Genomic DNA, 18,425 nt, shown 5'->3' on the forward strand with positions numbered 1-18,425 from the left:
TGCTCTTGATGTACTGACTGTGGCTCTGCCCATGCGAATACAGACTAGGAACATCATCTTTACCCTGTCAAAGGATCATACTGGGGGTGGGAGGGCTAGAGAGATGGCTCAGCTATTAAGAGCACTGTCTGCTCTCCCAGGGGACCCTGGTTCAATTTCCAGCACTTACATGGAGACTCAAACTCCCCATATTACTATAGTTCCAGGAGATCTGATGCTTTCTTCTGACATTCTCAGGTACCAGGCATGGACATAGTGCACAGACATACATGTAGGCAATACCACCAATACATATAATAAATAAAAAAAGGGTCATATGCCCTTAGGTCTGATGATGCTTACCACACAACAGAAAATATGCATGTGCATGTGCATGTGCACGCGCGCGCGCGCACGCGCGCACACACGCACACACACACACACACACACACACACACCACCACCACCACCACAACCACCACCACCACTACCACCAATAACAAAAACCAAAACAACACACACATACACACAAACCACAATTGTATCATTGTATTTTGCTTTTTGAATTCCTCCTGTGTAGGTCTGAGCCCTCTCTAATCCCTACATCTAACTGACTAGAAATACTTATCCATAGTTAGGGGGTATCTGACATCCATATTGTTCAAATTTGAATGGTTCTGCAACTTTTAAAACATTTACTTAACATTTCATTTTAATTATTTTTTTTATATTACTTTATATGTACAAGTATTTTGCTTGCATGTATATATCTTCATGACATGATTGCCTGGTGCCCAAAGAGGCCAGAAAAAGGTGTTGGATCCCCTGGAAATAGAGTTACAGATGGTTGTGAGCCAATGTATGGGTGCTGGGAACCAAACACAGGTGCTCTGCAAAAGCAGCAAATGCCCTTAACTGCTGAGCCATTTCTCCAGCCCCTAGCTGTTTATTTATTTTATGTATGTATGTGTGTGGGCATGTACATAACTGTGTCCTTGTGGGGAAGGTGGACAACTTGTGGAAGCCAGCTCTCTCTTTCCACCATCTGAGTCCCAAGAATTGAACTCAGCTCATTGGATCATCAAGCTTGGTAGCAAGTACTTTTATTTGCTGATCCATTTCCTTGGCTTGGACCTGTAACTCTTAAGATTCTAAAATAAGCCAGGAGGTTGTGGCTCATGCCTTTAATCCCAGCACTCGGGAGGCAGAGGCAGGCGGATCTCTGTGAGTTCGAGGCCAGCCTGGTCTACAAAGTGAGTTCCAGGAAAGGCACAAAGCTACACAGAGAAATCCTGTCTCAAAAACAAAACAAAACAAAACAAAACAAAACAAAACAAAACAAAACAAAACAAAACAAAACAAAAAACCAAAAACCAAAAACAAAAAAGGAAGAAAGATTCTAAAATAAATATACTGCAAGACAAGATCAAGAGGAACATAAAGAGAGAAAACTTGAAGGAGAAAGAAGGCAGTGAGGAGAAAACAATTGCTTTCTTAGGACAAACGATCTTAAAACCGCATTTAGTGTGGTTGTTGAATGAGCTAGAAATCAGATGGCCAATAAAAGTACAAAATTTAGGGGATTTGCAGCAAGTCTGTGTAGAAACTTCGTTGAAACCTGGGAAAATGGCCACATAATCAAAGCAAAGATGGGATGGTAGCACCTTGCATGTTTTGCTCTTGGTTATATAGCCCCAGATGCCAATTCTTGATGTTAAACTAAGCAAAATTTAGGAATGAAAATAAATCATTGTTTTGTTTGCTTTACAATGGAGAGCACTTCTGATCAAATTTTGAGGAATCAGATTCCTTGATGTAAATAACAAAAATTTATTTATTTTTCATTCCAGTTTCCTTCTATAATACCAAAATGAGCTTCTCTGTCTTTGATGAAGAGCCAAGAGTCCTCATTACTACTGTTATTCATGAATTTACAAAAGATTGGGTAAAATGCTCTTTTAAATATTTATGGTACTTGTTGAATACACATGACCAAGACTGGGTAGATTGAAGGTAGACTCCCTTTTCTACTGATAATCCATTTCACAGATAATCAGTTTAGATTGTTTTCACTGCACATGTATTTACTCTGTAGGCAGCACTCTGAAGACGTATGTAATTTCTTTCATAGTAGCAGTGTTGAAAGCTTTTATGAGCTGTTATTATTTTTATTTGTTGAGATATGTACATTTTCCTCCACAGAGACAAATTCTGAGTCATTGCCAAATTTTCCTAGCTGGGGAAAATAGGGCAGCCATGACAAAGTATATGGCATAGTGTTCATATAGATTTATTTTCTGTACTTTATTTTTTGTTTGTCCACGACACAGTAAATATTTTACTTGTCCTTAAATTTTTTGATAATAAAACTAATGCATACTGTGCAACTGAAGTTCATATGAAGACACCTAAAACAGACAACTGCTGTCCTCTACTGTGCCTCTTAATAAGTTAAGGTATATCCTATGAGATTTTTCTGTACAGTTATAGGGGTGTGTTCTTTCAGAAAAAGAATTGATATCATACTAATTATGCCTCTCTCTCTTTAACTCACTCCCTTGCTAGTTAGTTAGCTCTGGGTTTTTTCAATTCTGGGGAGCAAACCCAAATCCTTGTACAGACTTGGCAAACATCTTACCAGTGATGAACACCAGTAACACTTCACTATGCATCTCTGAGCACATATGTGGTAGTGGAAAAAGCTCTGCCTTTTACAATTTAGCAGAAGCATAAGATTTTACTACATGTCTGAAACAGAGATTTTCATTTCATTTTCAAATCTAGCTGTCTATTAATAGGCATTTAGGTTGTTTATATATTTTCTCTATTTTAAATAGTGACAAAACAATGTTCTTCCAACTATTTTAGAGACCCCTGAATATTTTTATAGGATTAGTTTTTAAGTTTTTAATCACTGGATCAAATGTCATGAACATTTTACATTTTAAAAGTTATCATCAAATGGTCTTCATGTAAGTAACAGCACCAATGTGCACCTTAGGCTCGGCAATGAATGATCATATTGGTTTTCCTGTTCTCCATTAGCACTTATGTTCAAGTGTGTATGACCCAATTCTAAGTGCTCGAAAATAGTAAGTGTCTGGAAGTGTTCAGGCTGCCTTACAAAGCTACACTTTAAAACAGCCATTTGTAATCTCTCAGTCCTGGATGGGAGTCAGGGTGGGGTAGAAGCTTCCTGGGACAGTGTGAGGAGGCTTAGATTTGGATGAGATTTGCTGTGCCTCAAATGGTGTTTCTTCTGTGCACATGTATCTCGGCTTTCTCTTTGTCGTCTTATAAGCAGAACAATACTTATTGGATTTGGGCTCGACCTTTCACTTTGGTCACCCCCTAATGGCTCTATAGACAAATTCGATCACATTGCAGATTGGGGCTTCCGTATTTGAAGTTAAGTTGGAGGGCCCCTTAGCTCCTAACAGTGTGGAAAAAAAAACTGGAGCAAGTTTGGAAACGTTGGGTTCACTGAAATGACAACTGCAGCTCACATTGTCCCAAGGGACTTCCTTGACTTAAAAATGGAAGAGAGGCCACACAAACACTGACCATCCTCTTTTTTCTTTTTTTCTGCTTTTTGCTTTTACAGTTAAATTTTATGTTTCAAAACAGTGAATTTTCTCTTGCTAACTTGGCTATTCAAATCAAAAGCAGGTATGTAAATGGCATCTTCTGTGAGTTGAAGGGAAATAGAGGGACCACCTGGGTCTGTGAGTTTCCCTGTTGATATCTAGGAATGAAGAATGCATTTGTCTCACTGTAGGTTGTAATATCAATGGAAGAACAAAAGAAAAGAAAAGAAAACAATACAGGGAGGAAGACAGTAAATCAGACTCATTGGCAGCATCTTACTCTCAGTGTAAGAAATCCAGTTTCAGGAGAGTGAAAATGCACTCACATGAGAAAGGCTTCAGCCCGTCTAGAAAGCCTCTGATCCTAGGACTCAGACGCCTCGCACGAAGTGCCACCTCAGAACACTGTCACAGGTGGCTGCCCCTCCATGTGACTGCCTACTTTCTCTATGTTGGCTCTTCGGTTTCTCTCATGTGTTCAAACAAAAATAGGTTTGCGAAGGATTATTTATAAACGGAGATTATCATTGGTTATTGTCTCAGTTTGGCAGACTAGTTGGCTGCAGCCACATCAAGCGTTTTCCTCAGTTTGGGAGGATGTGACATCAGTGTGGTTGGATCCCGAGGAAGGACCTTCTTGAGTCTTCACATGCTAGGGGGCACAGACAGGAAGCACGCTGTCTTTACATAAGATGTTTACTAGTTCACAAATGCTCTTCATGGGGCTCCACCCTAGTTACCTAACAACCTTCCAAAGAGCTCATCATCTAGCATCATCTCATTAGACTTCAACATAAGGATTTTGACTAGACACAAAAATTCAACACCCCCCAAAATGATTAAAAGCAAACAGGAGATATTTGGAGTCTCCAATATTGTTTTACAAGTCACATGTTGTTTTTATTCAATGTAAAAGTAATGTTGCCACTGTAAAATGTATGTAGAATTAATGTATAGAAATCTCTGACACTAATATGGTAAATCTATAAAGCCCACGTTTTTCCTACCCTTTGAAGAATACCTGTGACCATCTAATACCATATATTCCTCTAGTTTTAGTAAGAGACTTCCTAGTCTATATATTGTTTAAGAACTTTCTTTTCTTGTTTCATAATAAATCATGTACATCTTCTATGTCATAATATAAAAGTTAGCTTATTTTCTTTTCTTCTTCTTTTTTTTTTGAGACAGTGTCTCACTGTGTAGCTCTGACTGTCCTGGAACTTGCTATGTAGACTCAGGCTGGGCTCAAACTCATAGAGATCTACCTACTTTTGCTCAGAGGTAGTGGAATTAAAGGCATGTACCACCATCCTGAGCTTAGCTTATTCACTTTAATGTAACGATTACATAGATATTTGAGTAATTCCCACCACTGTACATGTATTCTTTAATGCACTGCTGCTGAGCAAGTCTCAGCACCACTTTAGTATGCAAACAATGATGAAGCTCACTTCAAGGGTCCCCTTGGAGCTCCAGCACGGTTGGAATTATGCTACCTCACACCTGTCATTAGCCTTACCTTGTAATCCATGCATTTGGTGCTACATTTCATTTTCTATAATTTTGTGATGCTTTTGATACAGAAAGACTTCTGAAGAAGAGATGGACATGTACAGACATATTGTAAGTAATTTTTCAAAATGAACCTACTTGTGACCCATTCTGAAAATGATTAGCCATAAGTAAGTAGCTCTTTTTCCTAGGAGTGTATCACCAGGCAAGTTCAGTGGTGAAAGGTGAGGATCAAATTATTTCCTTTAGGATTGGCACAGGGACCTATCAAGAAAGCAACCCTCTGTTTCTTCTAAAACGGCCATGTGGCAGCATTTTGGGGAAGATTTTGTGGGCAGGGTGTGTGGAGGGACTTAGGAATCATAAATAATAGTATTATTTCTTGATTGTGGACACATCTCACAGAAAAGCCTTACTCTTCCGAGATGCAATTGTTTGTAAGTCTGCAATTCGCCTCACAAATCTAAACCTCTCCTCTAGCATGTATTTGTAGTTAGAGCACAGCAGACAAGCTGCCATCTTCTTCGACCCTGATTCCAGTACTTATTTCAGCTCCTCAGAACTGTGCAGCGGTACACTCGAAAATGGTTAGAAACCATACAGCTTTTAAGACATTTAAATATGAGATAAATATTTTGACTACATAAAATACAGTAAATCCAATAGTTCGTTCTAAGTCATCTGCCATCATTTAAAATACTTGCTATAAACAGCTGTCAGAATTTAAAAATGCAACATACAATATGACTGAAATATAACTAAGACAATTTAACTGAAATTTCTGTAAATACTATGTCTAAAAGCTCTCATGTGGTAATTTGCTAAAGCTCCTAGTTCCTTCACATTCTGACTGTGGGAACTAGGGCAAATGAATCAACCTCTCCGTGCCTCCATTTCCTTATTTGTTAGACATACAGAACTAACCAATCTCTATTAAGTGCTAACTCAGCTTAGGATGATCAAACATTTTATGTTTATCTTCACTACCATGTCAGTATCCAGAAGGCTTGGACTGGGATGCTGAGTAGATCATTAACATCCCTGAGAGTCAGCTGTTTCATCTAGAAAATGGAGTGACAGTCCATGTATTATCCACTCTTCAGGCTTGGTTTGAAGATTAAACACATTAGTGTGCTTTAGGGATATTTGAAGAAGGCAGTGGTTGTGTGAATGTAAAGAATAATTATGATTTTCTTGTTAATGATAAGCCCTCTATTTAAATTTGATATTTGTTCAGAGATTTCAGTGACCGTGTCCTTTTTTTTTTTTTTTTTTTTTTTTTGCATGGATTGGAACAGAAAAAAGGTCAAGGAATTGCTACAATTTTTCATATACCATACAGGTAGGAGATAAGTTTATTCATAGCTGGTACATTTAGTTCTTATTTGACTTCTTTTTAATTCTGTGTGTGCAATGTGCAGCCTTTTGGTGAGAGTTGTCAGAAGGAGATTAAAGTACCTGGTGGTTATTTCATAGCTGCTCTAATTAAGCTTTTGTATCCACAGGCTAGGTTGTTTCCACTGGTCATAGCATAGTCTTAGCAGCCTGTCTGCTGCCTCTTTATAGGAAGAGGAAATGGGGTCCAAAGTAGTTGTAATTTCGGAGAGGGAAATAAAATGTTTGTTATGGTCAATAATGTCAATGACATGCTGAGAAAACAATGACAACCCCATGGAAAACACCCCAGATAGTGTTCACACTCATGGGCCAGATCCTCTTGGAACAATGGTTATTGCTTGTCTGTTTGATACACACCATGAAGGACATAGAGCCAAAGAAGGCTCAGGAAGAGATTATTGACATGTCCAAGGTGCTGAACTGAGGGTCATCTGTAAGTGAGGAGAGGTTCAAACAGCCTAGTCCTCTTTACAGTGGAAATATGAACTCAGAGAAGAGATGGGCTCCAATCAGAAGTGGTAGGATGAGTGTAGGTCAGGGAAAGGATAGGAATTCTTTTGATTTGCCATATGGAGAAATTTGACATAAAGGCCAGGGCATCTAACTTCCAACAGCTGTTAGGAAGCTCAGTGAGTATGTTCATCAAAAGCTATGTGCAAAAATGGAAATGGAAAAAAGAAGTAGGCAAGTTTGTGAGTCTGAAATATTTTCACCAGTATAATACTAGAGCAATCTAGAATATTAAAAGACCTTATTGTTGAGATTGAGGTCAGGGACTGCTCTATTCTTTATTATCTTTTAGTGGATAAAAATGCTTGGTAGATTTTGCAGGAAATGTTATCTCCCTAAGCCTCAGTTCTCTCATCTGTAGAATGGAAATCATAACATCACTGCTTCATAAGGTTTTTGTGAGAATTAAATGAATCAAAACATGTGGAGCAAGAACTCCATAATTGTTAGCTATCATTATCATCATTATTAGTCTTTTATAGAACTAAGCCTACAGTAGAACACTTTTGTATAGACTAATTGGACATGTGCCTATCTGCCCTATTGCAGTAATGATGAATAAATTGAAGGGCCATAACGATAAAAGGTTTTCTCTGAAATAGTAACTCCTGAGTACTCTGTCTTCCCTATTAATTATTACAAACTCCTAGAGAAATCTGGCTAGGCAATTCAACATATTACAAATGTTGTAGACCATTCTTTTGAAAATAGGTTTTGAGTTGTTCTTTTTGGATGGATGCAAGAAAATTCATTAGAATATTTCCCTGTACTGTCTTTCACCATTTCTCAACATCTATCACTTAGTGGCTAAACAATATTTAATACTTATGGCCTACCAATGAGGGCAACTCTATAGAATTTCAGCAGCACTGGCCAAACTGCACACGGTTGACCTGACTGCAGTGTTTCTTTTTTTTTTTTGCCTTGTTTGTAGTTGTGCCTGTTGGGTCATTATAAAAGCCAAGTCCTCTTTGGAATCAGTGGAACTGATCAGCAGGATCCGAACAAAGATACATGGGAACCTCACACATGCAAACTTCACACGAGATCAGTTGACTCTACTGGTAAAGTCTGACCACGTTGTAGTGGAAAAGCTAGGTAATGCTTTTGGCAGGGCACTTCAGTATAAGTGCACCTTTCTTATTATAAAACGCGTAGTGAATATACTGTAAAGGTGCTTAAGTTCAAAGGGAAGAAAAGATTGATTATTTATTTATTTTTAGACAAGGTTTCTGTTTGTATCCCAGGGTGGCTGGGAACTCACTATATAACCCAAGTAAGCCTTTAACTCATTAAAACCCTCCTACCTCAGGTTCTGCATCCTAAGTGTTGGATGCTGGGCTTATAGGTATGAGTCACTATGCCCAGCTGAGAAGTCATCTTTCCACGTAAACTTATGGCCACATGTGCTGATGACTCTTCTATCTTTAAGAGCTTATAAATGAATAACAGAGACTTTACAAGGGACTATTGGTCATCTATGAATATCAACAGTGGCTGGTCTATGAGTAGTGTGAGAGGATTGCCTCTCTAGTATGAAAACTTGGAGACATGGGGGGTGGGCTTCGTCATTACACACAGTACATGCCCTATAGATAATTGCTAATTTATTGACTGATTCAGCCAACCTATTCATCTTAGGAAATGATCTGGGATCTGTCCCAGATTTCCCTCATGGACGTTTTCTTTTCTAATTAGGAAAGCTTCAGTGGTAAAAGAGAAAGACTACCAGGCCACTGCACCTCCTCCTTCCCATTGCTGCCAGCTTTGTCCCTTTCCCCAGTAGAGTGCTGTAAAAACTTTGAGTTAACGCACGTGCATTAGAATGGACTGTCCTTGGCAGCAAGCTAAATAAAGAGCAGAGACTGTGCTTGCACAAGGTTAGAGTGGGATGGAGGCAGAGAAGAGTGGAGGCCACAGTCAGAGCCCACCATGTAAATAACACTAATCAGTGTGTCCTGGAAGTGAGAAGGAGGTGAGTTTCTTGCTTGCTCATAGAGAAGATTAGACAGATCTGGCTGGCTCACTTTTTGGGCCACTGTCATTATCTAAGGGAAAATGTCAAGAGTCAGGATCATAGATGCAGTAAGCACTCTGTAAGGACTGGGGACTTTCACATAGACTTAGCTTAGACCATATCTCTCTTAATTTGACAAGGCCTGGTAGCAAAAGTGTGGCTCAGCAGCCTTCTATGGGGGAGTTTCAGTCTTATTCTTCAGCAGAGACATCGTGGCCCTGGGTATATTGGTCATCAGCAGAGACATTGTGGCCCTGGATGTATTGGTCATCAGCAGAGGCATCATGGCCATGGGTGTATTGGTCATGGCAGGCATACTGATTTTATTGAAACCAAATCCACCTGAGACCACTAAGAAGGAGATGACTACCATGGGGAAGAAATGTCTGTCCACAGTCTCCTAGGTTACATAGCAAAATGATAACAGTGCATACTTCGGAAGAAAGACAATCAGCAGACAGAGACTCCCAGATGTGTTATTTTAGTACTCATTCTGTGGTTTGATTTTTTCCCAATGTATATCTAGCACTTTAAAAATCTCTTTCCAAATTTCATTGTATACATCAAAGAATTTTTAAAAATGGGAAAAAGCAACCCCACTCCCACCAATGGGTGGTTCTAATGAAAAGGACTAAACTTGAGGTTACACTGAAAGGCTTATTTAAACAAAAGTTGAATTTAAAACTGGTTTCCATGAAGCTTAGTTTAAATGTCCTAGTTGAAATGGTTCCCTTTTGTATATGCTGATGGTCGTGTGCAGGGTAATAAGGATGGGTCATAATGGATGTTGATGATACTTTTAAGTGCCTTTTGCCCTTGAAAATGTTGCATACATTTTTCTCTATAGAGCCAGGAAAATGTGAAGCAGATGAAACACCCTCAAAATACAAAGGGACATATAAGTGGCCATTAACTGACCCTACTGAGACAGCCCAAGTAAGGTGCATTAAAAATGAGAATAGGAACGTCACAAGAATCTGGTATGTATCTCTGAGGTCTCAAATGCTAGTTTATATGCAACAAGGGCTGCTCCATTTGGGGGGTGTTTCTATGTCATTCTTTTTAGACCCCCTCCTTCACTCCAATTGCCAATCCTTTCTCTTTCTTTCACCCTTTAGAGTTAAATATGCACATATAATATAATATAATACACATTTCAAGAGGACAAAAGAAAAAACTCACCCACAACCACACCACCTCAACATAGCTGTTATTAGGTTGGCATGTATTTGTTTTGTCTCCCCCAACCCTCAATCTTGCCCTTCTCTGTATGTCTTTAAGTTTTCTGTAGTGGTAACCATGGTTTACATACCAATAATGTAATTTACCCTTTCATTCAATAGTTTATCAAACATTTCCATGCTTTGCATTCATCTTTTTAATGATCAATTCGAAGCCAGCCTCAGCTGCTGTCTCGCGGATGGGCCATCATAATTGACTCCATCACTCTTCTATTGTTCAGTTTATCATTTTCCCTTTTAAAATCATCAGCCTTCTTTTCTTACTCTCCGCTGTTAATGGTGTATGCCCAATAACTTAAATGGGCAAAACAGAGGGGCAGCAGGTCTCAACAGAGGCTTCAAAGCACTGGGAGACAGTCACATCTCTGACTGTATCATACCCACCCCTGCTCTCATCTAATGAGTCAACAAAGCAAGCAACTTCGGCAGCCACAGCCAGAGCTCACATAGAGCCTCTCCTTTGCAGCACACTCCTTGGTCCAAACCCTTTACGAGCTCTTGTCTGCATGCTTTCTCACAGTCCACTACTCCCCAAGCCCAATTCACTATGCTGCCAGCATGATTTTCTCAAGTCTGGCTGCTACCGTGGCAGACTTTTGTTCAAGAATGGAGTCCACACCCCTAGCATAGTCATCAAGACAGCAGGTTGCCTTTCCTGTCATTCTTGGCTCCGTCCCTTCACCATGTACTCTAGCCGAAGAGAGAATTTGTTATTGTAGACATGACTGCCACTTCTTTGTGTCTCTTTCTCTGGCTGGTGGCAGCAGGGAGTTATATGGCCTTTCTGTGCCAGGCTTAGCTCACTTTAAATGCTAAAAAGTCCCCTTAACCAGACATGAGTGTTTTGTACCTGTAGTCACATAACTCCAAGAGCCAAGACAGGAGAATTGCTGTGAGTCTGAGATTAGCTAGCACTCCTTAGGAAGTTCCAGAACAGCCTGGTTTACAGAGTAAGACACTGTTTTAAAACAAAAACAAACAACAAACAACCCCCCCCAACAAAAAACCCCACCCAAATCAAAACTCACCACTGTCACCACAACAAACACATACAAAGAAAGGAAGAAAGAACAGAAGAAAGGAGGGAAGGAAGGAAGGAAGGAAGGAAGGAAGGAAGTTCTTCTTGTGTGGTGTTTTGATAGATTCAATTTTGTTTACGCAACCCTTTCTTATGTTTTGCACAAGTCAGAGTGTAAGATCACTCAATTCCAAGCTCCTAGTGCGGTCCAAGACCCTGCTCTGTTTGTCTATGCTGCCGCCTCCTCCTCCTCTCCCTGGAGTCTGTGTGTGCTCAGTGAGGGCACTGGCTGACGTGAACTGGCCTGAAGTGGATGAGGCACCGACAGTGAGGGACAGGGAACTACGAGGGTCTTTAACCATTTGGAGACAGGTACTCTGTGGAGACAAGACTATATTCCAACAGGACTTTCTCTTTAAAAGAGGCAAGAGAGGAAAGTGAAGGGAAGCAGTCATATGTAGAGGAGCAAAGCCTCTTCACTGACTCTTGGTGAGCTGAGTCTTGCCCTGCCCCATTCCTAACTATTTGGCTTCCATCTGTGTTATTTAAACTCAAAAGATGGGAATGGACACAGGAAGACATGCCATAGGTATGGAGAAGTCCTCCTCCATTTGCTTTTATTTAATCAATTAATTAGTTAGTGGTAATTATTACTCATTTTGAGGCAAGTTCTTACCCTGTAGCCTAGTCTGGTCTGGAACTTATGGTGATCCTAATGTCTCAGCATCTCAAGTGCTGCCATTATAGACATGAGCCACTGTATCCAGCTGGTAGCAATTTTTTTTTTCCGAGACAGGGTTTCTCTGTGTAGTTTTGCGCCTTTCCTAGAACTCGCTTTGGAGACCAGGCTGGCCTCGAACTCACAGAGATCCACCTGCCTCTGCCTCCCGAGTGCTGAGATTAAAGGCATGCACCACCACCGCCTGGCGGTACCATTTCTTTGAAGACTACTCTTATCTATTCCTTCAATGAGAAAGCTGGATCATGCCTCTTGTTCCTTCATTCCATTTTTTTTTGCAGTTCTATCAGCAGCCAAACTGGCAAGTGTCAATGGGAAAAACCAAGCTTTAAACAATGCAAGCTGCTTCAAGGACTCCCTGATAAGATTGTGGATCTTGCTAATATCACTATAAGCGATGGTAAGACAATTTTATGCACATCAGAGAAATCATGGGACCTCCCTTAATTTGCCTACTTGACCTGAGATAAGAGGGAGTATAGTCAGAACTCACTCTGGAAATTTACCTTCAGAAGCCCCATTTCAGAAGCCATGTGCTTGTTGGTGGAGGTGGCCATAGGGCAGGAATTAGGACTATCAGACTTCTCTGTTTTGTAGATTTCCGTTTTGTATTTGTAGTATTATTTTCTCTATTTAAAAACTTTTAAGAGGCTGGCCTCGTGGCACATTTCTATAATTCTAGCATTTGGGAGGCTGAGGCAGGAGGATCTTGTGTTCAAGGCCAGCTTTGGCCACATAGTGATAGAACCTGTTTCAAAAGCAAAATAAAACAGCAAATACACCCCCAAAACGCACACCCACACACCCATACCCACACAACTCCCAATTCAGTGATTTATCAATTATAAAGAAAAAGACTGCTCTAATGGATATTACAAATGTCACAACATTTCGCAAATTGAACATTTGGTTTTATAAACAATTTGGGCAGTGTAAATCAGTGCTAAGCATAAATTCTGGAAAGCAGGATTGCTTGGGTCAATCATATAATATGAAAATGCTCTTTGTAATAGTTTTATCAATTTATAGTCCAGTTCACAGGCTACAGAAGTGCCTGGTTTAGAACACCTTCATTAATACAATGTGTTATCAAGCTGATTTGATTAGCAAAATCTGATATCTCAAAGTAGTGCTAAAACTTTTTGGTGGTGATATGCACAGGTTCCCCCATTTACCAAATACAATCTAGTGGGTCATTTTATTCAGTGAGGTTTTCCTCAGTAACTCGGTTGTGCAACCATCATTGTGAATTCTATAGAGGAGATTCACTACAAAGGACCATTTCATTATATAAATCACTGTACTTGTTAGCATAATCTCTATTTCTCTCTTCCCACAGTTCCTGGAAACCATCGATCCACTTTCTACCTGTGTGAATTTTGCTTATTATAGGCATCTCAAAATGTGAAGTTTCCTCATGTTGCAGCATGGGCCATCACCCCACTTTTAATAGTTGAATGATACTGTATTAAATTGACCTATGACATTTTATTAGTCACTCATCAATTGATGGGCATTTGGTTGTTTGCATGTTGGGATATTATTTATAGATAGATTGTGAATATTTGTAGTACAAATGACTAGTAGACATGTTTTCTTCTCTTAGGACATACTAAAGAGTACAATTGTGAAGTCATCTGGTAGCTCTATACTTAGCCTTTGAAGGAACTGCAAACCTGTTTTCCACAGCTGCTGAGCCATTTTGCATGCCTACTGACACCATTCGAAGGTTCCAATTTCCTCATGTTGTTACGAACACAGGCCCATCTTTTAGTTACACCTGGTGCCACTGCCTCCCCTCCCCATCATGCATACGTTTACTCTGGATTTTAGCAATTTGTGTCTTTTTTCTTGTTGTCCTGCTCAGTCTAGAGAAGAGGATTTGAATTTTTCATAAAATCTATTTAGAGGAGAAGCAGGTTAATAGCAATAGCTAGTCTTTTGAGATAGAGTCATGCTAGGTATAACCTATAGCTCAAAATGGCCTTGAACTTTCGATACTCTTGCCTCGGCCTCCTAAGTGTGGGAGTTCCAGACACAGACCACTATGTCCAGCAACAGCCACACTGAGGAAAACATAGAGCCCTTCTTTGTGCTTGCCACACATGCACAGTCCTCCCTCACTGTCAACCAGAGCTAGCTTTGTTACAATGGATGTCTCTACCCTGACACAGTTGAAAATTTGTATTGGGGTTCACTCTTTTTTGTTTTGTTTTGTTTTTCCAGACAGGGTTTCTCTGTGTAGCTTTGCGCCTTTCCTGGAACTCATTCTGTAGCCCAGGCTGGCCTCAATCTCACAGAGATCCTCCTGCCTCTGCCTCCCGAGTGCTGGGATTAAAGGTGTGCACCACCACCGCCAAGCTTGGGGTTCACTCTTGACACTGCATGCTATATATCATAGTTAGGGTCTCTATTGATGTGATAAAACACCATGACCCAAAGCAATTTGGGGAGGAAAGTGTTTATTTGAGCTTATAACTCTCAGGACATACTCCATCACTGAGAGAAGTCAGGGCAGGAATTCAACACAGGAACCTGGAGGCTGGAACTGAAGCAGAGGCCATGGGAGAACAATGCCTACAGGCTTGCTTAGTCTGCTTTATTATACACCCAGTACCACTTGCCCAGGGATGGCACTACTCACAGTGAACTGGACCATCCCACGTCAACCACTAACTAAGAAAATGCCTCACAGACTTACCTTCAGGCAAGTGTGATGGAGGCATTGTCTCAATTGATACCAAACAACCCTAACTTTTATAAAGTTGACATAAAACTAACCAGGAACTAATCAGGAACTAACTAGGACAGTGTATACTGGTAACTCTAAGTATAAACAGGTATAGCATATATCCACAGAATCACACTCCCTTAAGGCCTCCTTGTAGTACATTTATGCATTTCTTTCTCCCCTCTAGTCTCTGGCACTCAGTGGTCTTTTTATTATCTCCACGGTTTTGACTTTCCCAGTGTGACTGTTACAGCTTTGGAGGGAAAGGTGTCCTGACTTATTGGGAAGACAGGCTATACCTGGAGCTGGAGTGAGGTGGGGAATGGTCTCCCTGTAGGATGTAGCAATCCTGATCCTGTCCTAGAGAAAACCTTTACAGCTGAGCTTTGCTCTGTCCCTGGTTAAGGGGCCTTCCCAGCAGAGCTCTGTTTCTTCTTCTCTCTGGCCCAAGATGTTGCTTGTTCTGCTTCATTCTGCTAAGCTCTGGTGAAAAGTTGTTACTTTTTTTCTGCTCAGTCCCCCTAAGGGAACATCTCAGCAACAATTCTTTTGCTCCACACCGGCAAAAGAAGATCTTCACCCAAAACTCTTTTAAGAAAGAGATTTATGCCGGGCGGTGGTGGCACACGCCTTTAATCCCAGCACTCGGGAGGCAGAGGCAGGCGGATCTCTGTGAGTTCGAGGCCAGCCTGGTCTCCAAAGCGAGTTCCAGGAAAGGCGCAAAGCTACACAGAGAAACCCTGTCTCGAAAAACCAAAAAAAAAAAAAAAAAAAGAGATTTATTTGGGCAGGAGGAGTCCAGGAGAGCAGCTGCCTCCGCCAGGGTGGGAAAGGATAGCCCACAACTGAACAGGCAGAGGGCCTTATATAGGGCTTCTTAGGGGCAAAGTTTCTCCAAGAGAGAAGGTTTTCTGCTCAGGGATTGGTTAGTTTTCCTGCTCAGGGATTGGTTGCTTCAGTTGGTCAGAGGCAGCATTGGCTCTGGTTTCAGAGCCAAACTGTGTTTCTTTCACTGGCCCTTTTAGCTCTTTGGCTCTAGGTTCAAGGCCAGGGTGTATTTCGTTCACTGGCTCCGATTCTAGGGCCAAAGTGCATTTCTTTGGCTCTGGTTTCAGGATCAGGGTGTGTTTCTTAGGTTGTGGGTTCAGGGCTAAAGTGTTTCTTTCACTGGCTTGGGTTTCAGGGCCAGGGTGGGTTTTATTGGCTGGTCCTTTTACCCTACACCCAGAATGTAACATAGTTAAAGTTATGCAATGTGTACCCTTTTTAAGTTGACTTCCTGCCCTTGGCAATTCCATTCCCCTATGTCTTGTTATGACTTCTTAACTCATTTCTTTTTAGTACTGACTAGTATTCCATTGCCTGGATTTATGACAGTTTATTTATCTATTCTCCTACTTGAGGACATCTCGTTTGCTTCTAAGTTGTTCTCTTGCCCTACATCCTCTGCATCATTTGTTGCTGTCAGTGTTTTGGATTTAGGCCATTCTAATAGCTGTACACTATTACCTCATTGCTTCTTTAATTTGGAGCTCCCTAGTGACATATGGATTGAGTATCTTTTCACATGCCTGTCTGTCATCTACATATCTCCTTTGGTGAAATACGTGCTATAGACTGACTGTTTCTGCTACCACTCCAAAGCCAGCCAAATGTGTACGTTGACATCCTAGTCCCAGATTAGGGGCATTTGAAGTGTCATGAATGCTGGTCCTTTAAGAATAGGATTTGTGTTCCTCCAGAAGAGGCCTCAGAAGCCTTGTTTTTCTCTTCCACCATGTAAGGTTACAGTGAGAAACGAGCTTCTTTGAACCAGGAAGTGGGGCCTGAAAATACAGGAAATCTCTTTTCAACATAGAATTTCAATTTCTGCATAACTTTGTAGATGTGGCTGGCTGTACTGACAGATTGGGTCTCTGCCTTAATGAGTGGCCATCGATTGAGGCATAAGCACAACAGCACCTTCTAGAAGGACCAAAGGATTGGCCGAAAGACAGAGAACTTCTTTGGCTGTCTTCCTTGTGGAAGATTCACATTTGAGATCCTTGGCAAAGAATATGTGGCAGAGTTAGGAAAGTCAGCCCAACTCTGATGTCCTAGATGTGAAATTATGAATCAGGGCAGGAGGTGGTGCTGCAGGTTGTAGCGAGTGGGTGGAGAGACAGAGGGCCTGTCTCAGCCTGACCTTCCTCCTTCTGAGTGACACATTTGCTTTAGACATGCTAATAGAATTTTCTCTAGTGGGAGAAAAAGTCAACAAATAGCCATAACAAGAACAAAAGCACTGCACTGGCTTGAGAGTTTTGGAAAATTAACTGAGAAGTTGCAACAGAGAAAGAGAATAGTTGGATGGACCATTGTTCTAATGCATACAACTGAAAAGTAAACTAGAAGCCTGTTAGCTTTGGAGGAATCCTTTTCCTTCTTAGTAGGGAACTTAACAACGATGTGTACTGTGTAAAGGAGAGAAATGAACTCATATTGAAACAAGTTATTTGCATTCCTTTTTAATTTTAGTGACAAACAGTACATGTCTTAGTTGGAGAAAAACTCCCTAGTTCTCTCATGTAAATACTTGTTCTTCTTAACTCCCTTATATCACACCATTAGAAAAAGGAATTCATCCTCTCAAAGTTCTCGGAGTTCTGTTTACTTCCCTGGTTTTGTTATTCATATGATACTGAAGGATGAAGTTGGCTGGCATTTTCCGCCATCATGGTAGGCAGGACAGTGAGTGACTGACAGAGAATAGGGGCTTCAGGGAGGCGGGGGTGCATGGAGCTCAGGGATGAATAAATGCCAAGCATGTGCAAAGCTCTGGGTTCCACCTCCTGGTCAAGGCAGAAGGGTGACAAAGCACTGCCATTTCAATCCTGCACCGCATGGAGAAAAGAAATGAAAGACTACAGAGGCTGTAGCAAAAAGTCATGCTAAAGCACTCAAGAGCCCGAGAGTGTTGTTAGATTATCTCTCCGCTTTCATGTCTTCATCTGTGCGAAGATGCTAGAATGAATTAATCATTGTGTGAGGTTGTTAGTGTTTTGCTGTTATAGCTCATCTTCAAAATGCCAAACATCATTTCATCCACGCTTTTTCCACTAGATCTGGCTGCTTAATGTGGCAGAATTTTGACAGCAGTGACACTGTCAACAATGGGTCTAATTTTTTTTTTGTATTTTTTTCTTCTCTGATTCAATACATACTGACTGTAGTTTCCCCTTCCTCCACTCCTCCCAGTTCTCCACTCCCCCATCACACACACACACCTCCCCTCTCTGTTTCCCTTCAGAAGAGAGCAGGCCTCCCAGGGATATTAACCAAACATGGCATACCAAGTTACATCAAGAATAAGTACAAACCCTCATATCAAGTCTGGACGAGGCAACCCAGTGGGAGGAAAAGGGTCTCAAGAGCAGGTGAAAGGGTCTAATGTTTAAGAGGACTGAAGTGTACGTATTCTTTTTCTTGGTGCATTTTCATTTAGGATGCTTCCTCACAGAACACAGTTATTGTGTTTTGAGAAGTCCAGTGGCATGCTGAGAAATATTTTACTGACTAATTCTATCCCCTAAGGGTAATTAATGATTTGTAGCATTTGCTATTATTTTTCTGTTTTGGTTTTTTGAGAAAGGTTTTCTCTGTAGTCCTGGCTGTCCTGGAACTTGCTCTGTAGACCAGGCTGGCCTCGAA

At 40.8% G+C, this 18,425-nt stretch overlaps 1 protein-coding gene across 1 annotated transcript in view; it reads left to right on the forward strand.

The window, feature by feature from the left end:
- Adgrg4 (adhesion G protein-coupled receptor G4) overlaps positions 1-18,425 on the forward strand; it is a 109,712-nt gene that overhangs the window by 44,409 nt on the left and 46,878 nt on the right. Inside the window, exons 4-10 of the mRNA XM_059251366.1 lie at positions 1,830-1,924; positions 3,584-3,648; positions 5,153-5,191; positions 6,370-6,423; positions 7,924-8,087; positions 9,854-9,986; positions 12,286-12,404. Of these exons, the coding sequence (XP_059107349.1) occupies positions 1,830-1,924; positions 3,584-3,648; positions 5,153-5,191; positions 6,370-6,423; positions 7,924-8,087; positions 9,854-9,986; positions 12,286-12,404 (669 nt within the window). The remainder of the gene's footprint in view (positions 1-1,829; positions 1,925-3,583; positions 3,649-5,152; positions 5,192-6,369; positions 6,424-7,923; positions 8,088-9,853; positions 9,987-12,285; positions 12,405-18,425) is intronic.

The sequence above is a fragment of the Peromyscus eremicus genome, chromosome X, assembly GCF_949786415.1.
Source record: "Peromyscus eremicus chromosome X, PerEre_H2_v1, whole genome shotgun sequence".
In the NCBI taxonomy this organism is placed as follows: domain Eukaryota; kingdom Metazoa; phylum Chordata; class Mammalia; order Rodentia; family Cricetidae; genus Peromyscus; species Peromyscus eremicus.